Source organism: Dendropsophus ebraccatus, chromosome 3 (assembly GCF_027789765.1).
Source record: "Dendropsophus ebraccatus isolate aDenEbr1 chromosome 3, aDenEbr1.pat, whole genome shotgun sequence".
In the NCBI taxonomy this organism is placed as follows: domain Eukaryota; kingdom Metazoa; phylum Chordata; class Amphibia; order Anura; family Hylidae; genus Dendropsophus; species Dendropsophus ebraccatus.
Genome location: NC_091456.1, coordinates 78,227,137 through 78,251,915, shown reverse-complemented (window position 1 = coordinate 78,251,915; position 24,779 = coordinate 78,227,137). Strand labels below are relative to the sequence as shown.

General features: G+C 42.0%; 1 protein-coding gene across 2 annotated transcripts in view; it reads left to right on the top strand.

Moving 5' to 3' along the window:
* SH3GL2 (SH3 domain containing GRB2 like 2, endophilin A1) overlaps nt 1-24,779 on the top strand; it is a 90,756-nt gene that overhangs the window by 19,788 nt on the left and 46,189 nt on the right. The window contains exon 1 of one of the 2 annotated variants that reach the window (XM_069962060.1): nt 16,538-16,662. The exons of the other annotated variant lie outside the window; for it this stretch is intronic. Coding sequence (XP_069818161.1) covers nt 16,588-16,662 — 75 coding nt within the window. The 5' untranslated portion in view covers nt 16,538-16,587. Of the gene's footprint in view, nt 1-16,537; nt 16,663-24,779 lie in introns of those variants that run through there. 2 annotated transcript variants of the gene reach the window in all.

The window sequence follows — 24,779 nt, the reverse complement described above, 5'->3', positions numbered from 1 at the left end:
ACTAGTAACTTGGTATACAGATGTGCCTAGAGGAAATGATTCTGCAGGGAATGTACTAAAATATACATGCTTAGTCTATAAAAGTTTCACTTTGTGTCACTGTTGGTTGCCTCCATATTTTAGTTTCTTATTTCTTTTAACATACCTCTTATAGTAAAAACCTTGAACCGGTAATGGTATCTGTGTATTACCAAGGAGTGGGTGATTCACTGACCTAATTCTTGCTGGCTTGGCGTTCCCTGCTCCAGAGGGGATAAACACTGATGATTACATTCTCTAAATAACCCTGGATGTTAACCCCATTGATTCCAGTTGGGTTCTACAGTGCTTTTAGAATGAATTTTAGAAAGAAAAAAAGTAAAAACCGCGTGTAAACAATAATCGCCTATGATAATAATTGATATGCAACTTAGTGGCATGCATGGGCAGTATAAGAGTGTCTCCACAATACTACTGCACTCAATGTTTGGAAGAGAACCCCTATCATAGGGCATGCAATAGCTGTCCAAATGCTCCATAAACTTCATTCAACGCTCCCAAATTATTATTATTTTGACTACTTGGGGACATCCGCTATATCTGGTGCTGCTGCACATACACTGCGCAGTGATATCGCTGGCTGGAGATCTGAGCCTGCACAATCGAAGTGGGTGTGTGCCAGCCTTAAAGCGAATGTACTATTAGGGCCTGCCACCCACCAGTGGGACCATATCCCCTCTCCTTTGTGAACTGGCTCCATTAGAATCAATCCAAAGAAGTGTGGGAAGCAGGCACCAGTTTGCTACTGTAGAGAAAAAAATTTAATGAACCATTAGGTACCCCATGCTACAATTTCCAGGACAGGAACCTACTCCAGTGGCAGCTTTTTTTTAACCCCTTGGATGCTGCAGTCAATGGGTACTAGAACATCTGAGTGGTTAGAAGGAGGGTGCAATGGATTGTGGTGCCCACTGTGGCCTCCGCGTCTGACATGTACAGAATTCTTATAAAGGTTTAGAAGAAAAGCATAATAGGTTGCCTGTTTTACAATTACAGGAACTAATATATTGCATTCTGTTATATGGGTGATCAGAGCATCTCACGTTCAGGTCCCCTAATTGAACTCAAAGTGAACCTGTCACTTGAATATTAAGATTAGTTACATAGTTCTTGGGGACAAGATCCAAGTATTACCTTTCATTTACCTGTCTGTGACTACTATGAGCTTAAAGGGGTTATCCAGCGCTACAAAAACATGGCCACTTTCCCCCTACTGTTGTCTCCAGTTTGGGTGGGATTTTGAAACTCTGATCCATTGAAGTAAATGGAGCTTTATTGCAAACTGCACCTGAACTGGAAACAACAGTAGGGGGAAAAGTGGCCATGTTTTGTAGCGCTGGATAATCCCTTTAAAAAAAAAAAAAGAAAGGGGGGAAAAAACCAGTTTGGAGAAGAAGTGCCTAAGAGGCATGACCTAGGCAGATCAGAGCTCAGAACTATTTGGCACTTTACTGCAACATAAAACAATTTATTTATTTATGCTCATAGCGGTCCCAGACAGGTTTATGAAATGTAATGTGGATCTTGTTCCTAAGAACTATGCAACTGTTTTGAATATTCAGGCAACCTGTTCACTTTAAATACAAACTACTTAACTAAATATATACTGTAGGTAGATAATTGGTATCAATTGCATTAGTTACCTCCCCTTCCATGTACACAATATAAATAAATAGAAAGTGATCCCAAATGCTTATGCTGCGTTTACACGGAGCGATTACGTTCGAATTCGAACGATAATCGTACGTGTAAATGCAGCGAACAATCAAACGACAAGCGAGAAATCGTTCATTTTGATCTTACATGTTCTTAAACGATTTTTCTGTATGCTATATCGTTACGTCTAAACGCTAATCGTTATAAATAAATTGTTACTTCGAAATCGTTAATTGTACGATCGGGCAAATTATCGCTCCGTGTAAACGCAGCATAAGGTTCCCTAGAACGGTACCAATTAGAGATGAGCAAACCTTGAGCTCCCTTGAGTTCGTCCAAACCTTAACACTTGGCATTCGATTACAGGTGGCTGAAGAAGTTTGGATGCAACCCTAGGGAGTCTGGGAAAACATGGATAGCACACTCTAGGTTCGATCATCTAGTACCGATAAAAACTAAAGCTTGCTCTTATACAGTTTTAACTGTGGAACGATAAAAGTATTGGCAACAAAATATTTTTTGAAGTGTTTTTATTGTGGAAAAGTAGTCAAACATGACAAAAAACTTTAAGGCTGCATTCACATATCCCGTAAATTTTAGGAGCCATTCAAATGAATGCAGCCATTTACACGATCCATGCTGTGACCCCACCGTAGTCTGAACTGTGAAAAAAAGGCGCCGTGATCATCTTCCAGACATCGCAGCACGGATCATGTAAATGAGGCCTAATACCACAGTAGTTTCACTGACCTGTGGAATTGTATTAACTCCTCTGCAAAGGACGTCATAAAGATGGAAACCCCGGTACTCTGCGATTATACATTGGCATGTCGTTCTCCCAGCTTCCCAACATATTCCAAAAATTTAGTGTAGGGTTAAATGTAAACTACATCCTTTGATAAGAGACAACATTTTCTAAGTAATCAATGCAGAAATCCAGGTCATTCCAAAGGGTTCAGTTACATTTCCTTGCATCTGTATATACATGCTTTAAAAAGCAATGTTCAGTATGTTTGGTCCGTTCTTTTCAGCAATTATAAATCACCATTCCCTTTAAGGCTGAAATCTATTTTTCCATGAGAGCTTCCTTACACTACACAATAAACCTGCTGATCTTGCTGTGGTAAGATTCTGTGGATTCCTGGACGTTTATGTTCAGGATATACTTGCTGACCCAAACATTAATAAAATAAACATATCTATGGTTTTCAGCTTGGGAAAAACTAGATCTGTCTAGGCAAAATGTCAGTATACCATATGTGGGTTAAATCTAGTCTTTCTGTATTTCCTGTTAGAGACTCATACACTAAGGTAATAAAGGGCTGTCTGTAATCCTAAATACAAATGGATGACTGGTGACATCAGCAAATTTTACATCTGGAATCTATATTTTTGCATATTGCAGAACCAATTCACAGAAGGCGGTGTAGACATGGTAAAACATCACTTTTATTCAACCTATTAAAAAAAAAAAAAACAAAAAAAAAAAAACAGTCCCCACAGTAAACTTCAAAGGAAAGTCACAAAGGGAGCCAATACAATGAATCACTCCACATGCAGGGAGACATGGAGACCTACACAGACCGTGTTTTAGATGTCTTCCATGTAGACTTGCATCATGAATCAGCAGGGGCGAATCCAGACCACTAAATGGAAAAAAAAAGATACTCTTACCCTAATAGGGAGATTTGGTATTCTTACCCTACTCGCTCATGTTGTATTGGGGCACTTACCCAAAAAGGGAGATCCCCCCCCCCCCCCCCCCCCCCCCGCCCACGACTACCCCCTTTGTCCCCCCATATAAACAGCCTAACTAAATCTCCAACACAGTTTTACAAGGTCACTGGAGTCTTCAGGGAGAAACCAGTAAAGGCGGAGGGGGAAGGGTTTAGTCAGTCACTCAGGGGTTCATCGATTTAAACAAGCATAGTATAAGTCAGCGAAAACAATAGTTCCTGATACAGACAGAGATGTCAGCAGAGAGAACTGTGTCAGACTATAAAGAAAACACCATTTTCTGCAGGACACTAAGTATGGGAAGGCTCAACATTTTTAAATAGAAGTAAATTACAAATCTATATAACTTCTGAAACCAGTTGATTTGAAAGAAAGATTATATATATATATATATATATATAATATATATATATATATATATATATATATATATATATATAACATTTTTAATCATTTGTTCTATTGATTTCTGCAATGTGACATTAAAATGACAGTTACACTTTAATTAAATTTATTAAACTGTCTATACACAGCATGGATAGATAACTGCCAATCAGGAGCTGGTGGGCGGAGTTTTCTGCTTCTCATTAATATCCAGGACTCCTGGGCTCATGCATATAATGGAAAGGACTACTTATTGTCCATGTTATTCAGGGGGAGATCTTTGCATCAGCTGCACAGAACAATGTAAGCATAAACCTACTGACAGTCTCTTTTTAAGTGTACCTACGTTATAATAAATTAAGAAACGTGCCAATTCCAGTGTGAATCATCAAGAGGCACGACTATGGCTGTGGGTAGGTATTATAACAGGGCATACCTCATCTCTGTGCCCACACAACCATATTATCCAACATGCCTTCTTACACAAACTAGAGGACAGCATCTGAAAGAGTACATTGCAACAATGATTAAAGGCCTTGTCCAGCGAAATCTTTTTCTTTCATATCAACTGGTATCAGAAAGTTATATAGATTTGTAATTTTATTTTGTATTAAAAAATCTCAAGCCTTCCCATACTTATTAGCTCCCATATGTCATGCAGGAAGTGGTGTTTTATTTTCAGTCAGACACAGTGCTCTCTGCTGACATCTCTGTCCGAGACAGGAAATCTGTCTCTGTTTAATATGAATCCCCATAGAAAACCTCTCTGCTCTGGACAGTTCCTGTCTCGGCCAGAGATGTCAGCAGAGAGCAGTGTGCCAGACTGAAAATAAAACAACATTTCCTGCATGACATACAGCAGCTAATAAGTATGGGAAGACTTGCGATTTTTTTAAAAGAAGTAAATTACAAATCTATAACTTTCTTTCAAAACAACTGACATCAGAAAAAGATTTTTGCTGGATAACACCTTTTAATAAAGGTTCTTGAGGACAACTATAAAATAGGAGGACAAAGATAGGGCCAGCCTTCTCACTCCGGATACAAGGGGAGGAATGTAGACGCATTGTAAGCACTTAAAGGGGCAGTGCGGCGCTAAACAGTTATTCACTAAATAACACACATTACAAAAGTTTTTTATACAACTTTGTAATGTGTGTTTTGTTAGTGAATGGCCCCCTTCCCCGTGCCCCCCCCCCCCCCCCAACGCTAGACCCGGAAGTGTAGTGCTCTATACTCACCTGATTCGTGTCAAACCCTATCCGCCATCTTGTGACAATGATGTCATCTTCAGGAGGCCGGCCAGACCGCACCAGCCCTCCTTCATGCCACGCCCCCCCCCTCTGCGGCGTCATCAGCTGCTCAACCACGATTGGCTAAGCACAGTTATGCTCAGCCAATCGCGGCTGAGCAGCTGATTATGCGGCAGAGGGGGGGCTGGCCTCCCGAAGATGACATTATTGTCCCAAGATGGCGGACGGGGGTCGACACAAATCAGGTGAGTATAGAGCACTATACTTCTGGGTCTAGCGTGGGTGAGGGGGAACACGGGGAAGGGGGCCATTCACTAACATATATTACAAAGTTGTATAACTTTTGTAATGTGTGTTATTTAGTGAATAATTGTTTAGCTACCCCTGTAAGACACGGGATCTAACAAAGTGAGGTATGTATCATTTGAGTTTGTGCTTTTGGCTAATAATTAGTGTCCACAACTGTTTTAATTTATCAAGCAGAGTTGGCTAGTTTTTTTCCTTTTTAACTGCTCTTTTTTTTTTTTTTTTTTTTTTTTTTACAGGATTAGGTGTGATTTGTGTTTAGTCATTGTGCACCTATACTCCTCTGCTGCTCTAGCTTAAAAATGATTAGGCCTGATAATGGAAAGCGTATGCACACCGCATAATTATGGATACTGCAACAAAAAAAGCTCAGATGATAAATTTTCCCTACATGTTCTGTGTTGACAGGATGTCCGTGTCAGCAGTGTCACCACCTGTGAATCATATGATTACTTCATCACCTATGAGATTTTCGGGATATTAGTTTATTTAACCCTTTCCGACCATGGGTCATAATCCTACCATAAACTAAAGCTGATATCTCTGCTCACTTCCCCTTCTGTCCTGACACTGTCACAAGCTCCCCTCAGCTGGCAGTATATTCAAATCCCTTACTGTTAGGACAGAACCTGGTTCTCTCATTGAAATAGAAGCATTATGGGAGCTTCTATTGCAGTGCTTCTCAAACTTTTTTCTACTGGAGCCTTGCCCAACAGAGATTGAACTGATGAAGAGGATGCGGGCCCTCACCATCTGTGGTAGAAGTCTGTACAAAAATAACTATGTATCCTATATAACTCTATATAACATTAAAATAAGTACAAAATGAGTAGGTAATGTTGCCAAACCAGAGCTTGTTGCAACCAGGCAAAGGACTGTGGGGCTTACAGACCCTTCAGTGAGAACTGCTTTCCCAGCTGGGCCTCACCAGCAACTAAGGGGTGCCTCACTGTTTGAAAAGCACTGTTCTATTACAATGACAGAATTGATTGAACTCTCTCATTGCATTACTGAATTTGAATCTGCCACCAGCTTAGGGGTGCTTTTGATTGTGGCAGGGAAGAGGAGGGAGCGGGCAGAGATTGACAGTGCTTCTCAGGTTATAACATAACCTGAAAAGTACTGCCACAATCTCAGTCCACCTGCCCCTCTCTCTCCGCTGCCGGTCCCGATGTCCATGGCTACCATTGAGACTCTGTGATCGCTTTGCAGAGCCCTAATGGTGAACAAAAGGAGATTTCTCTCTCTGTAGAGGAACATATCTCCCTCTGTAACCCAATAATTGCTGTGTTCACCCTGTAGCATCTATTAGGGAAAACTGTCAGCACCAGAGCTAGAATCCGGAGCTGCCAGTTGCGGAGATTTCCCAGCTATTACAGCCTCTGTGCTTGTGTCATCCTAGAAACTTTAATTAATGACAATCCTAGAAACTTTAATTAATGACAATGCAGTATCAGGTGCATTTACAGGAGGTTAATATTCTAATGAGGCATTTTGGTGCACTGGGGGCAGGGCTACTGCTGTCAGTGCACCGATCCGCACCTGCCAGCACGCCTGTCCTAACTAATATTAGCAGAGGGGTACAGAGCACAGCCTCAATATTCTTTAGAAGGGGTGGATGGGTGCACTGAGGGGTGTAGCCCTGCCCCAAGGCGCCAAAACTCCTGATTGGCATATCAAATTGCTAATATCCCAAAAGCAGTGCTGAGGATGAAGGTAAAAAACTTCACCCTCAGTGCTCCACGTGTTTCTAACCTGCAGTCGCTCCATTTATAATGTACATTCTTTGTTTTGCCTGTCCTAAATTTCATTTGTAATGTGAGTGATGCCCCTGGTTGCAGCATACCAACATTTATGAGCATACCAACATTTATGTAAATGTGTTTAGAAGCAGGAAAGAGTAATTTATAAGATTAACGTATAAATGGTATTTAATCCTCTTGATAACGGCAGTTTAAGAAAAATGAAATGTCTCCATTTAGAGAGAACCCGCACCATCTGGATGTTTGATTTAAATCAGTCACTTCATGGTCATTTAATGGTTGTTTAACGTGTTTTGTATTCTTAATTTTTTATGTTTGTAAATGTGTATTTTGTGTTCGGAATATGTTCAGAATTAGACCACATTTTATTTCATCATTTTAAATGTCTTCGGTCCATCTGTGGTGAGTCTCTATTAAACTATACACCATATTACGGGTCCACAATGTGGAGCCGTGATATGATGAGCTACAGTATTCTCTTGGTCCAGACCGTACCACCATTGTGACATGGTCTATTTCTTACTAGGGTACTACACCACAATAGTGTTACTGTAAGGCTGCTGTACACAGTTTGCAGACATACCGTATTTCTTAGCGTTCTTAGATGTTTTACATCACAGGAAAGTCCTCTTAAGCCTGTCAGCACTGGGATCTGCTCTTAAGATATTAGACTTAGAGTCTCATCTGTCACAGGATGATTCCCAAAGACTAGCAGATTCCTGACATTTTATAGCAAACGTTAATATGTTACTATGAGTGTATTGAGCATTTATGCTTACTTTAATAGACTGCAAGGTACAAAGCAAGAGTGTAATGAATATCAAGTGACTTTTGGGGAATTTTTGTCGCATATAAACTTGACCTAGGGCTAATTTTGCAGTCTAATTTGTCTGACCTCTTAAAGGAGACGTCCAGTGAAATTTTTTTTTATAAAGTATTGTATTGCCCCCCAGAAGTTATACAAATCCCCAATATACACTTATTACGGGAAATGCACATAAAGTGCTTTTTTTTTTCCCTGCACTTTCTACTGTACCAAGACTTCACTTCCTGGATAACATGGTGATGTCATGCCCCGACTCCCAGAGTTGTGCGGGCTGTGGCTGCTGGATGATGGCAGGGGGACACTGAGGGACACAGGGCACTGGAGGGACACCAAGCATCCCCCTGACATCATCCTCTCCATCAGCCACAGCCCGCACAGCTCTGGGAGTCGGGGCGTGACATCACCATTTTATCCAGGAAGTGAAGCCTTGATGCAGTAGTAAGTGCAGGGGAAAGCACTTTATGTGCATTTCCCGTAAGAAGTGTATATTGGAGATTTGTATAACTTTTGGGAGGCAATACAATACTTCAATAAAAATTTTCACCGGACCTCTCCTTTAACCATTTTTCTTATTGCTTCTTATTGTGCTACAACAGGGGTGTCAAACTCAAATATACCGTGGGCCAAAATTAAAGAATTGGACAAAGTTGCGGGCCAACCTTGATAATTATTGAAGCGCGAATGTGGCGGCCCTAGCACTGTCAGAGCAGCGTTCGGTGTTCCTGTCACTGTCAGTGGTGTGAGTCTCTCAGCCAGGGCCGCCATCAGGAATTTCGGGGCCCCATACAACCAAAGTGTCTGGGCCCCCCACAATAATAATAAAAAAAAAAAAAATAGTGTGTTTGCCCCACGCCTTGCTGGGAGGTATAATTTGGTTCAGATCAATTCTAGAGAACTGGCTCATATAGCCCATTTTCCCCATTGGCCAAAAATGTAACCTCTGTTTATACAGTTATAAAATTGTAGAAACTAAATGTGAACAAGGTGCAATTTAAATATCACCATACAGACACTTACTTGTATAGCTGTCTCTTGTGCTCTGTATGCAGTGCCTTTATATTCACCCTTGCAACGTACAATTTATATTGTGTCTATAAGCCCAGCGGGGCTCATAATGATGGAGACTAAAACTTATACAAGAGTGGGGTAGGGGTTCCCCTGTATTCAGAATGCTGTTGAGTACTAGGCAATGCCCCGTTTGGGGTTATTGAATTTTGAGGGTCTGGGGGGCTGTTTGATTTGTATATGTTCACCAATATCCCCCCCCCCCCCCCCGGTATGCTCACTAACATAGAATATGTTGATAAGGCTAATATAATGAGGCTGTTCCATGTTAGTGAGCATATACAAATCGCTCCCCCCCCAGGCAGACTAGTTTAGCTCACCCAAGACAGTGATAGCGAATACGTGGCGGTGAGAACGCTTTCTAGGAGATCCTGTTTGTGCAGCAGAGGTGTCTTTATCCTGCTCTGCATAGACCCTCGAAATTCAATAATTCCAGACAGGGCATTGCCTAGCACTCAACAGCATTCTGAATACAGGGGAACCCCTACCCCACTCTTGTATAAGTTTAGTCTCCATCATAATGAGCCCCGCTGGGCTTGTAGACACGCTATAAATTGTACGTTGCAAGGATGAATATAATGCACTGCATACAGAGCACAAGAGACAGCTATACAAGTAAGTGTCTATTTGAATTACACCTTGTTCACATTTAGGTTCTACAATTTTATAACTGTATAACAGAGGTTACATTTTATGCCACTGGGGAAAATGGGGTATATGAGCCAGTTCTCTAGAATTGATCTCACACACAGACACCAGCACACATGTGTACACGTATACAGACACCAGCACACATGTGTACACGTATACAGACACCAGCACACATGTGTACACGTATACAGACACCAGCACACATGTGTACACGTATACAGACACCAGCACACATGTGTACACGTATACAGACACCAGCACACATGTGTACACGTATACAGACACCAGCACACATGTGTACACACATACAGACACCAGCACACATGTGTACACACATACAGACACCAGCACACATGTGTACACACATACAGACACCAGCACACATGTGTACACACATACAGACACCAGCACACATGTGTACACACATACAGACACCAGCACACATGTGTACACACATACAGACACCAGCACACATGTGTACACACATACAGACACCAGCACACATGTGTACACACATACAGACACCAGCACACATGTGTGTGTATGTATATATATATATATATATATATATATATATATATATATATATATATATATATATATATATATATATATATATATATATATATATAACACACAGACACACACTTACTCTGACCAGGGAAGCTCCAGGTCCCAGGTGCTGCAGTCCCTCTCCTCACACAGCGGCTCCCCACCCCTCCCCCTCCTTCTCCGACATCCCACCACAAGTGAAAGCAGGAAGAGGAGATAGTGAGCGGCGGGGGAGGGGGCCCTGTGTCTCTACTGCTTCCTGCCTGTGCGGTACAGCTGTCAGGAGCCTGTATGCAGGGAGGCTGGATGGCCGGGCCCCCCTGGATCCTTGTTTGAGCTCGGGCCCCTGACAGCTGTACCCAGGGGCGTAGCTAAAGGCTAATGGGCCCTGGTGCAAAATGTTAGCTTGGGCCCCCCCCATCTCACCCGATCAGGCAAAGTCATATCTAACGTTATATACAATTACTCTAATGTGCCACCATGTTCTAATGCACTGTCACTGCCTCCACCTCATGTACTGCACTACTGCCCCCTATAATTAATGGACTGTACTGTGTCATTGTCTAATCATTGTATTCCAATCTTTGACTCCCCAGCTGAAAAACTACAACTCTCATCATAAACTGCCAGTTGGAAACGATGGGGGTTGTAGTGCTGCAACCTGAAGAGCCACATGCTGCAAAACTACAACTCCCATAATAAAATGTCAGCAGGGCACGATGAAGTTTGAACTTCTGCAACCTGGAGAAATCACCTGATATCACCTGCAGTCCTATGTAACACCACATAACACAGTGGTATCTCTGAGTACAGATAATGTAGTAGTCACCTGCAGTCCTATGTAACACCACATAACACAGTGGCATCTCAGAGTATAGATAATGTAGTAGTCACCTGCAGTCCTATGCAACACCCCAGATAACACAGTGATATCTCTGAGTACAGATAATGTAGTAGCTGTCAACCTCGGGGCACCCCTACTAAATGATGATCTACAAAATAAGAAGTGTCATACAGTGACTCACAGGTGACGTCTTCTTTGATCTGAGGCGTCACTTTCCCTTTTCCTCTCCATCCGGCCCAGACCTCCATGATGATTCCTTCCAGATATGTTTCATCTCTTCAGAACCTGCGAGACAAACAATTTAGGCTCATTTCTAGCAACTTCCTTTCCTTTCTCCCTCCTGTAGGCTCCCAAAGTAACTGCGCTGTTTGGTGTTATGTGCAGTAAAGCGAGTAGGAATGTTTGATGCCCCCTGTATGTAGGATCCCCTGCTGTGCCCCCTGTATGTAGGATTCCCTGCTGTGCCCCCATGAGCTAATAATGCCCCCATGAGCTAATAATGCCCCCATGAACTAATAATGCCCCCAGAGGTGCCCCCATATACTTGTAATGCCCCCAGAGGTAACCCCATGAACTAATAATGCCCCCAGAGGTGCCCCCATATACTTATAATGCCCCCAGAGGTGCCCCCATGAACTAATAATGCCCCCAGAGGTGCCCCCATGAACTAATAATGCCCCAGAGGTGCCCCCATATACTAATAATGCCCCCAGAGGTGCCCCCATATACTAATAATGCCCCCAGAGGTGCCCCATATACTAATAATGCCCCCAGAGGTGCCCCCATATACTAATAATGCCCCCAGAGGTGCTCCCATATACTAATAATGCCCCCAGAGGTGCCCCCCATGAACTAATAATGCCCCCAGAGGTGCCCCCCATGAACTAATAATGCCCCCAGAGGTGCCCCCCATGAACTAATAATGCCCCCAGAGGTGCCCCCCATGAACTAATAATGCCCCCAGAGGTGCCCCCCATGAACTAATAATGCCCCCAGAGGTGCCCCCCATGAACTAATAATGCCCCCAGAGGTGCCCCCCATACACTAATAATGCCCCCAGAGGTGGCCCCCATATACTAATAATGCCCCCAGAGGTGGCCCCCATGTACAGGATCCTGAAAATGCTCCGGTCCTCTACATAAAAAGTAATTTACAGCTTCCAGTAACCCTTTCTGGTGTGTGTGTACCCCCCCCCCAGGGGGCTTCAGAACCAATTACTAGTTTCCAGTAGATACAGTATTTTAAACATACAATAACTTGAGGGGTCACTGTAGAAGTGAGCTGTAGCGGTTATTGGGGTAGATAGGACTTTTTTCATTTAGATTTTATGCAGAATGGCTGACATATTTTAATACTTTTTACTGATGTGGCAATACCATTATGGGTTTTTTTAATTTTTTTTATACATACAGATAATGCATTTTTTTTTATTTATTTTTTTTTTTTTTTAATTCTTGCTTTGTGCTTATTATGATACAGAAAGTATACATTCTAAGTAGGTCTTTTTCTTATCTCTCTTTGGGATGATTTTCTAAGCTGATGTATGACCAGATCAAAGTTGACCTTTGTTATGGTCATAAATTTAAAGCGATTTGGAGGAGATTTATCAAACAGGTGTAATATATAATTGGATCAGAATCCACCTTCCATTTTCAGGGGAGAATCATCTCTATGATCTGTTATACTTACTACACTTCTTTGTCCCACATTGGTCCCTGGTTTGACGATTTTCCTTTATGCTGCCTTCAGCAGCCTGAAGCAATCAAGTAAGGCCCCCTTCACACGTCCGGAAAAACCATCCGGATTTCCTATCAGGAAATCCGGACGGATTTCCGGACCCATACACTTTAATTAGTGACGGACCGGAAGGGTGTCCGTTCCGGAAAATAGATCCGGAAAAAATAGGACATGTCCTATTTTTATCCGGAATTCCGGCCTGGACGCCCCCATAGAAGTCTATGGGAGCGCCGGAATCACGCCCCCCCCCCCCCGAACGGACAGCTTCCACCCCCGGACCGGACAGGCCATGATGGGAGTTGTAGTTCTGCTGCCTGTGGCCATCCAGGTTGCAGAACTAAAACTCCCATCATGGCCTGCCAACAGAGGCATGATGAGAGTTGTACTTCTGCAACCTGGATGGCCACAGGCAGCAGAACTCCCATCATGGCCATCCAGGTACACTAGGGGCTGTGTGGGTACGTGTGATGTATGTTGGCATACTAGACCATATTAAGAACTATTTTTTTTTCTCATCAGGAAATCCTAAAGGTTTTTCCTGATTGGTTTCCTGATGGTAAAAACGGATTACTGTCAGGAAATCCTGATACTTTCCTGATGACATTTGAGGTCTCCTGATCAGGATTTCCTGACAGTAAAAACTGACACTGACGTGTGAATGGGGCCTAAAGATTCCATGGATCAGTGCAGTATATATGTACTGCATCAATCCCTATGAGCAATCATGGTATTGCACATAGGAGTCCTTTTTAGGAGGACTATAAAAAGTGTTTTTAAAAAGCCTTTTCTTTTTTTTTTAAATATCTATAAATCATTGAAGTTGAAATCACCCCTTTTCCTGTTTTTCAAATAAAATATGAACAGCTATTGGCGCTGATCTCTGATCTCGCACGGTAATCGGCATAAGTGCAAACTTTTTGATCACATCCTAGAAAAAAAATCAAATAATCAAAGTTGCATATTTGCATAAGTATGGTACAAATAAAAAAAATATATATATAGATCATGGTGCAAAAAATAACACTTAACACAGATCTATAGACCAAAACGTAAAAGCATTATAAGGATCAGAATAGAGCAATTTGAAGCACATTATTTTTTTTTTTTTTAAGATGAGTCGTATCTTTTTTTTTTTTTTTTTAACTTGGGAAAATAAAATAAAAGGTATACATTGCCTGTCATTGTACTCATACTGAACTTGAGGAACATAGATAACATGGCGACTGGCATAAAATGAAACTCACCTGAAACTTGAAAAATTTAGCGGCATATTAGACCTCATATGGGTCTGTGGGTGAAAAAAATTAAGGCACTATGGGGATTTATCAAACATGGTGTAAAGTGAAACTGGCTCAGTTGCCCCTAGCAACCAATCAGCTTTCACCTTTCATTTTCCAAAGAGTCTGTGAGGGATACGAAGGGGAATCTGATTGGTTGCTAGGGACAACTGAGCCAGTTTCACTTTACACCATGTCTGATGTCCCCCTATGGCTTTTTAAAGAGGAGGAGGAAACAAAGGGGCAAAAATGAAAATTGGCTGTGGCATTAAAGGGTTAAAGGTGTCCATAGATGTATATTTAGTAGAGGTGTATATTGTTAAAAAGCTTGTCAAACCTTTTCTTCATATAACCCCCTCAAGACCAAGCCCATTGATGTACGGGTCAAATTAATGCAATTTTCCTCCCCGCCTTCTAAGAGCCACAGCGCTTTTATTTTTCCACCTATGGGGCTGGTTGGGGTGTTTCTCTCTCTCCCCCCCCCCCTCTGTTTACGCCATTCACCATGTGGGAACAATGTTATATTTTAATAGATTGGACAATTCCGAACACTGCGATTTATATGTTTGTTTAAAAAAAAAATTTCACTGTAAAAACATGCTATCATTAGATTGCATGTACTGATCTATGCTATGCCATAGCATAGATCAGTGTTATCGGCGATCTACGCATAGAGCCTGCCTGAGAGCAGACTCTATCCATGGATCGCCGATCCGACAGGATGGAGGTAAGTGACTTACCCCCGCCCGTCGGTACAAGGCTGTGGGGGTCCCGATCCCTCAGTGACAGGAGCTTGTCCTGTCACGGAGTACCTTAAATGCCGCAAGGGGTTAATGACAAGCAACTGCGGGATTGCAGCTGCTTGTCATTATACTGGGCTCTCCGGACACTGGTATGTGCGGGACCGCTCTCACTGCAGCGGTCCTGCACACATCAGTCAGCCCCTGAAGTCAGGAAAATAAATATATATTCCTACTGCACGGGGTATGTGCAGTAGGAACTTATATCTACGTATTACTGACGTGAAGGGGTTAAAATTAACCTGCATGCTTAGCCCAGCCCTTTCAATTATCTGGTGCCAATAATTATTCAGCTCTGTGGTCTAAGGCCATGCATAGTCAGCAATGGCTCTTCATGGGCAGATAGCTACCAGCTCTTGGTGGAGATAATTTACTGATCATGTCCCCAGCCTACTGTATGCATAACCCTAGATTATTGAATACCTCTTATCTGAACCTTTAACCTATTAGTACATTGAGGCGATGTGGAAGTATTGTCTATTGCTGTAATTAGCTGGCTTTTTTGTCAGAGACCATTACATATTGTTTTCATTGACTGTAAATATATCTGCCTGGTTAATTAGCATACAGAGGAAGGAATCGTGTTGTGTGCAGCGCTCTGCTGTATTCCGCCATGCAGCTTATATATAGGCCATTCAGTGTCCAAGCAAAATGAAAATGTTTTAATTGTTAAACACCATCAATATTTCGTGAAGCTCCAGTGTCTCTTGTTGCTATAGTAACCCGAGCACAAGGCACTGGGCTTTGGGGAGTGATTCATTTTAACCTCTCACAGTTTTGGCTGGATGTCAGCTGCAGTGGCAGAAGCAAGACTATAATAAGCCGTGCATGCAAGACCAGGGCGAACGTGTCACCACAAGTCCCAGCACCCCCTAATGGAAAGGGACCCTAAAAATGACAAATGTCTAGAATTATCCACATTCAGCCATTATTAATGTGATACTACAGTAAGAAGATGTCATTCATCATATGTGTTATATGTATGTTTTCTTGTACTGATCCCCAGTTAGTCCTTCATATAGGGTCCAGCTACATTCACTATTTTCCACTAACATGTACTTGTCAGTTTAACTGGGCTGTCGTAGATTTATTATTCCAAGTCTGCCAGAATGACGTAATTTGCGCAACACCCCCCGTCCCCCCCCAAAAAAGCTTTAAATGACACACGCACTCACACACACACAATTCTGTGGCTGTTATAGGGCTACATTTATACACAGTCCTGTTTATTTATTGATTGCCGTTTGCTGGCTGTATGACCTGAAAATGTAAAACAAAGACACTGTGCGACCTTGGCTTAAAGGGGTACTCCAGCGAAAAGCTTTTTCCATGTAATTGAAACACATTACAAAGTTTTATATAACTTTCTAATATGCTTCAAACACCTATCTGCCCCCCTTCACTATCTTTTCCCCCCTCAATCCCCCACCAGGAAGTGAAGTAATTTCATTCTTACCTAATGACTGTTGTCCCCACGCTGCTCTGTGGAAGAGATTTTGTGACAATGACCGCATCAGGAGGGAGGCAGGTCTAAGCCCTGCTAAGCCAGCCTCCCTTTGTCAGATGACTCCGTTTGCTCAACTCTGATTGGCTGAACAAGATGTAAGCCATCTAACAGTTCTATAGAGTCAGTTAGACATCACAGGAGACAAGGTGCATCATGGGATCATGGGAAAGCCCAAACTAGAAAGTAAAAAATGAAACCACCAACTGAAGCTTCAGGGCCCTGCAAACTGCGGGAAAGTCAAACGGAGACAGACTCCGGAGGGATGGTAAATGTAAAAACTATGTTTATGATTGATTTGACTTTTTTTTTTTTTTTATCAGTGTCGGGAGTACACCTTTAATCCAACTAATACATTGCCTACACTTAAGGTGGCCTTCAATAAGGTGGTTCACCTTCAATATATGAAGGCTTAATGATTGTCTGACCATCAGTAAGGTCTCTGTCGCCACTCGCCTACCCAACACAAGGAAACATTTGGCGCAGCTGAGCGTTTCTGTGTTCTTTATGGGGAACCCCATGGCTAGCCCCTATCTGCACCAACATCATCTGTCGGTGTTTGTTTGGGACGGCCCCATATACAAACGCCGGGTTCAGCCATCTATAGTCTTAGGTGTATGGGGATCTTAACAGCATTTAGTGACTTGCTTTACTTCAAGCCTTATGGGCATGGACAACAATAAACAGTCTGTCCCCTTGAGATGAATGCGACACATTGCTGAGTGTGCTCTGTAACCCCTTCGATACAATAATACACATATATACGTTTCTTCTACCGATTTTCCCCTTGCGGCAGGAGTGTGTGTATATATATAATATATATAATGACTTTCAGAGGGTTTTAATGTGTGCGGGATTGCTGCAGTGTGAGCGGCTCCGCACACGTCGGTGTCCCCGAAGCAGAGCAAGAGCATAATGACAGGCAACTGTGTTTTCTTTTACTTCAATTTTATACTAACAAAAACTAGAGATCATGGTGCAAAAAAATGATACCCCAATCAACCCTCTAGGTGGAATAAGTGCCCGGACATCCTGGCACCTATGACCTTGGTAATTACACCATGTTTGATAAAGGTAATTCCACAGAGTGCTGCCATTGTCGCCACTATCTACTGATGTCACATGTTGCTGTATTTCTTACTTTACAGCAGCCTCCTGTCATTACCACAGGTACAACAATAACAGGAACAAGAAATGAAGCTAAAACGTAGAAAAGGTGTAAAGGAAATACTACTCTCTTAAATTCCCTCCTGTGTTTTTAGTAATAAAGAACGTCATTATAAAGCATCCCAGCCCAACAGCGATGCCTTTTTAAATTTGGATGTAGTTTTACACTCCTAATGTATCAAGTTGTATCTCCTTTATAGCTATTTGTTACAGGTGGCCCTGTAACACTGTGTGAATACGCTATGCTTTGTACTTCAAAGCTACGTACATAACAGATTGTAGTTCTTTCTTACACAGCTTAACTAGTGGCGTTTACTCTGTAGAAACTGCAGAAATTGTAAATATGCCTGTGATGGGTTTTATGTAATTACATGTGAAATCTGATTTGTCTTTGTGTGTTCAGTCAGACATACATGCAGATCCTGCTGCTTGCCTAGAATGTTTAGTTGTGATGGCTAAAGACAAATCAGTCGGAATTCCACGGCAGATAGTGACAGTGGAGGAGCGGTGGCAGTGGAGGAGCGCAAGCTATGGCACACTGAGACAGGTGGAATTCCGCCTGATTTACTTAGTGTGAGCGTACCCTAATGGTGTGCCAGAAACGCCACACACCTGCCATTTTGTGTTTTTAAAAATCAAAATGAGGGCATGTCCTTTAAAACCCGTCATAACCGACATATTTAATTTAAAAAACTGTCATTTGTTGACGGAATTTCGACTTTAAATATCAGGTTTTAGTTTTTTTGTGTAAAACACCAGCCAGATTTGTTAAGGGCAATAGAACACATTAATCTGTTGGTTTAGGAAACTTAAAGGGGTACTCCAACATGGGGGCTATTTTGGGATCCAGCGGCGGGTCCCGTATCGCGGCGCCCCGGTCCCATCCGCTTCCTGGTGTCTGAAGCGGGCTCGAGACGTGACGAGCTCTCTCCCTTGACACCCCAACACCACCCTGTCACTATTGGTGATATCTGACTATTTAGTCTGACTTTTAGTATATTTATCTTTAACTTTTTTTGACTTATGTGTGCTACCTTCTATTATGTGTTTTTTTTTTTTTGGTTGTAATATTTACATCTAGTATCACCGATCATTTGGATGACAGTTTTTTTTTTTTTTGTTGGTTACTTACAATGTGTAACTCACTTATACTGGGTGTGTGACATACTTTATATTGGGGTGTCATTGTGGGTGGTACCACACCGGGTACCCCCATGTTTGTTAACTTTTAAAGGGGTAGTGCGGCGCTAAAAAATTATTCACAGAATAACACACATTACAAAGTTATACAACTTTGTAATGTATGTTATGTCTGTGAATCGCCCCCTTCCCGTGTCCCACCACCCCTGCCCGTGTACCCGGAAGTGTGCGGTGCATTATACATTACCTGATCCGTGTCGAGGGCCGTCCACCATTTTGTGCCAAACGTCATCTTCGGACGGACGGCCGAATCCCTGCCACCGTCCCCCCTCCGCCGCGTCACAATTGTGCTCAGCTGCGATTGGCGATTTGGAGGAAAAAACGAAAACGCAAAAATCGAAATCGGCTCTGTCCTTAAGGGGTTAAAGCGGCACTATCAGCATGTTCTTCCCAGAGAACCTGCTGATATGCCGCATTAGCGGAGGACCTCTTTAATAGTAAGATTCTTCAGACGGAAGAATGTGTCTGAAGAATCGCGCATGCGCGCGGGAAACGGCTGTCACACTATCAGCTGCTGAGCGGCGTCCCCGCCGTCTGCTACACACTCTGATCTTCGGTTTTATGAAGACGTTACAATAAAGAGAGATTTTTAGTGTGTAAGCTCATGCATGCGAGCAGGGACCTCACTCCTCATGTATGGATAATTACATGTATCTCTGTAATGTCTATTTTTTGTCTATGTATGTACCACCAGAATTGTAAAGTGCTGCGGAATCTGTTGGCGCTATATAAATAAAAATTATTATTATTATTATTATTATTATTATTATTATTATTATTATTATTATTATTCGGGGAGTGCCTCCTTACGTTTTCTTCTTTGGAATGTTACTATTAAAGAGGTCCTCCGCTAATGCGGCATATTAGCAGGTTCTCTGGGAAGAACATGCTGATAGTGCCGCTTTAACCCCTTAAGGACAGAGCAAACTATTTTTGTGTTTTCGTTTTTTCCTCCAAATCACCAATCGCGGCACACTGGCGCTGTCAGCTCCCTGCCACTGCCATTACACGCAGCATCAGTGATTGGGTAAGTGCAGGGAAGCTGCGGGGGCGGGGGGGACACGGCTGCCCGGGTGATTGCTAAATAGAGGATAGCGGCGGTCTACTGCCGCCACTCCTATTCCACGGAGCAACAGCAGCAGATTGCTGCTATTAGTCGTTTGTCTTTTAACGTGTTGAAAGACAAACAGTAACGATCAGCCGACATTGTTCATGTCGGCTGATCGTTGCCTTCTATTACACGGGACAATTATCGGCTGAATACGGACGATAATCGTTCTGTGTAAAAGGGCCTTTAGCTTAAAAAAAATATATTTAAAAATCCGTCTGTGTAAACCCACCATAAAACCCTGAGATGAATTGTTCTTTTAAAACCAGACAGTCTTAGTAATTGAGCCCCAAAGTGCTTCAGGTTGCGCCATTTTCCTCAGAGTTCCTTAGGTTCTCCTCCTGACTTGGGCTTTAAAAATGAATGCTGATTAGATATGAGCGAACATCGAGCATGCTCGAGTCCATCCGAACCCGATCGTTCGGCATTTGATTAGCGGTGGCTGCTGAAGTTGGATAAAGCTCTAAGGTTGTCTGGAAAACATGGATACAGCCAATGACTATATCCATGATTTGCACAAAGCCTTAGGCCTTATTCACACGTTCCGTAATTTCCGGATCCGTATTTCCGGATCCGAGTTAGTGCACATTGAAGTCCTATTGGGCTATTCACACGATCAGTAGCAGAAATGGATGAAAATCAATCCGTAAAAAAAAAGGACATGTCCTAGTGTGGACCGGGTGCGGACCCATTTTTTTTTTTTTTTTGCGGATCCTCTCATTGAAATCAATTGGTTACGGATTGTTTACGGATTGTAACATGTTGGCAACCGTATTTCCGCAAAAAAATCCGGATGAAGTGCATTGAAAAGCAATGAGTAGTAAAAAAATGGAATTACGGAAATACGGATGGAATACGGATGTCCAATCCGCAATTTCTCACGGGTTGTTTCAGGACCAGAAAAAAATACTGAACGTGTGCATAAGGCCTTAGGGCTTTATCTAATTTCAGCAGCCACTGCTAATCAAATGCCAAACACTCTGGTTCGGATGGACTCCAGCATGCTCAAGGTTCACTCATCTCTCATGCTGATAGTTTTGCACTGTGTGAAAGAGGCGTAGACTATGTTTACCTGTTGGTGAAATACTTCATGTTTGTAATGCAGATGGCGTTCCAACAAGCTGCATGATAAATAATTTAGTGCACGCTTCACTGAAGAATTCATAAGCATCAGCCCTTCTTGGTAAATCCATCAAGCACAATGTTTTTTAATTTAATAAATGAATTTTTTTGCCTATTTGCCTTTTTAGGAGAAGGATTTTTTTTTTTTTTTTTTTTTTTTTTAGTCCTTATGAATGTATTTTATATTAAAATTACATAATTTCTGTATAAAATGTTTTGTTTGTGTCAATCCATTAGACTGTAGCTTGTTCCTCAGCTTGATGTTCACAGTATGTATGCATAGCAGATTAGCTCTGATGATGGGTTCAGTAAAAGGGCACGAAGAGAAAATGACATTGTTTTGAAGTGTAACGATCATCTTTCGCTGGCATCAGGATACACTGTCAGATTCTGCCGCCATTCTCCATGTGTAGGTGTGCTCTGGAGACGTAATTCTTCTGCTGCCGGAAGATTTCCGTCTCTAGTGTGTGCCTGCATAGTGAGCGCAACAGTAGGATTTTGACAGGGTATCCTGCTGCCAGCTAAAGATGATAGTTCTACTTAAAACATATGGCTATTTTATGTATTTTTGATTAATTTCTTGTAGGACTTGTTGGTTACTTGTTAAACACAGTTTATATGGGAACTCACAGATCATGTATTCATTTCCACTTTATGCATCAATGGAGTCAGATGCATTTTAAAGTGTTATTCTAGAGCTACAGTGTTTCTTTGGTTCTAATAAAAATACAAAAGAAACCATATTTAGCTGCTGTCTCCTAATCTCTTCTCTTCCCCTCCCCCCTTCTCCCAAGCTTCCGCTGATCTATTTCCCCTGCAGAAGCTGTCCAGTAGTCAATGCTTTAGAGGCAGCTACGAGGGATGAGGCAGTATCTTTGAGTATTCTTTCTTTTTAATGCAGCCATAATACAATTGATTTACCTCATTCACTAACATATACGTGGGGAGCACTAATAGGCAGCAACCCCAGGCGTACATGTATGTGATTTTTTTGCTCCAAGGGTTTAAGGGGGAACTCTGGAGATTGGTGTGTGCTTTTTTGTTTTATTATTAATTCATTCATGACCAAAGGTCATTAATGCTCAGATGACCAGGTCAGTGTTTGCCTTCTAAGAACCATAATGCTTTTATTTTTCCACCTACAGGGCTGGTTGGGGGCTCATGGTTTTTTTTTTTTTTTTTTGTACCATGATCTATGGGTTTTTATTGGGACCATATTGGTGTAAATGGAAACTTTTAAAGGGAATCTGTCAGCTCCCAGGCCCTACCTAAGGTGCTGTAGCTGGCAGTCCTCTTGGTGCCTTTTGGTAATTTGCCTGTGCAGTGGATTATGCACAATCTCAGATCTTCTGCTGTAATGAAGAGTCAAAGAGGAGTTGTTTGTGCCACACTCTGGCACACCTCACCACTTCTCTTCCTCCCTCATGAATAATCAGTGCTGCCTGGCCTCCTGCCCCCTCAGCTGTCAGTGTCTCTGATTGCAGATCAGTCCTCTGTAGGCAGTTTGTCTGAAAGAAGAAACACTCAGATACGCTCCGTGCACACTGAGCAAAAGTGTTCTCTTTCGCGGAATGCCTTCAGCCTCCTTGTCATAATAGTCTATGGGAGGCTTGCGCGCCTCCTCTCTTCGTGCTGAAGAATGAACATCTCGAGGATACGTGTAGATATGCTAATTTCTGGCTTAGGAGCATTCTGGGTGTCAAAGGGGCTTTTCCAAGCTCTTATGTTTAGAGTTTAGAACAGGAATTGCCGCTAACAGATACCCTTTAGTAAAGTTATATTTCTTCTTTTTTTTTTTTTCCCACCCAACAGCAGCAGTTAGTGGCGACTCGCGCCTCTCTCCACACTGAGCAGTGATTTGCTATTACAAGCCGCTAGCAGAGCGAGTGGTAACAGGAATTGCTGCGCACTGTGCTATAGTGACCACCAACCTCCCTTGGGTACTGTAATAAGAATAATAGGAGAATGGCGTGCTTGTATTTACATCTGCATGTTTGTCAATCTGTCAAATGATCCTTACATGAGGTAGTTTTTGTTGGGTTTTTTTTGCTGTCAATTCAGCCTTTACCATAATAATGCTTTAAAAATAATGCTTTTATTTGTATAGTGCCAACTGATTCGGCAGCAGTTTACATAGCATAAGATACCTCTTCGCGTGTCTCCTCCATTTCCACCTTCCTTGTCTTGGCGATACCTCCATTTCCTCATTTGCAGCTTCTTCAAAGAACACTGCATTAAAGCTGTCAATAACGTGTGTGGAGTTATGACAGCGGGGTTCATGTGTGCATTATGCATAGGACACTTTATTTTCTAGTCTGGCTATAGTAAATCTAATCTCTATCCGTGGCACTGCTGCATTTTATTGCCTGTACTTTCATGTCTAGTGAAAATATTTTTAAGCCTTTCTTTACACAAGAACGTTATTCCTTGGGGATTGTGAAGTGCTTGCTTTATTGAAACCCTGCACCATGCTCCTGACTGGCTGCTTTGTTGGGTAAGAAAGCTCGGAGAATGCTAAAAGAATCTGTTTTCCTGGATAAAACTTTAAATGTCTCTCTTTCATCAGCTGTAATTTTCCAATGATACCATCTCCAGTTCTGGCCTCTGCATTCTTGCTTTGATTTTTAAATCTGGTTCAGGAATAATGTATTTTGCTGTAAGCTGATAAACAGAAGTATGTACTTAAATATGAATATATGCATTTTAGTTTATTTAGATACATATAATTTAGTCTAGCATAGGTCTGCTAAATATCAAATATGCCTTGGCTATGACAATCTAAAAACAGGATGCAAATAATTCCATCCACTCTAATGCCTGGCACATTGTTACTACATTATAACTGAGTTTGTGGCATTTTTTTTTTCCGAAACAATTAAATTCTATTGTTTATGATCATTCAGAAATATGTATAATATGTATATATTAAGCTGGACTTTGTTCCAAAGACGGAGTTAATTGTTCTCTATGAAGGGGTATCAAACACCAATAAGAGGCTGTATCATACAAACCCAGTGATGTTCTGGCAGTGAGGTGTTTACACTATCTAGTTCCCCCAAACCATCAGTTAACCTAGTCCTTACTCCCTACATTTTGTGTGACTCTTAATAAATCTGGTGGGGGGAAGTGGGGCAGGGCTTTATTTAAGACTCGTACGCCAGTTTTGATAAATGTAACCCTAAGCATATGTTCACACAATGGTTTTTAAAATAAAAATACGGCCATATTTTCATAATTACAGCCATAAACAATCATGATCATTAGTTATGGCCGTAAATATGTATTTTCCTGTCAAAGAACATTGTGTGGACATAGTCTAAATAATATTATGCAATGTAGGAAAGTCTGATATTTTTACTATTCAGCCAAAACTAAATATTCTAGTTAAAACAATAACTTGTATGTGAAGGTGGGCCTGGGCAAATAGATGCAGTGCTGTCAAAAGTATTTACCTCTACATTTATCATGATTCCTTCTTATTTTGCAAAATATTCTTACTCGCCCTGCTAGTGTTGCTCTAAGGTGAAGACCGCTTTGAAAGGATAGTTTCCCTTTAAAGAAACGATCAGCAGGTAAGATGAATGTAACCTGCTATGTCCCTATTGCACATGGGGCGCTGAGAATGAAGGTATGTTTCTTACCTTCTTCCTCTGTGCCATTTCCGTGCAGTTTGTAGTCAAATCCATAGGCCAGTAAGACCAGTGCACTGATCTGCCCCTGACTGACCCACCCCTTTTAATGAGTATCAATGGAGCGGGCAGGCCAGATCTGTGCCCACAGTGCTCCAA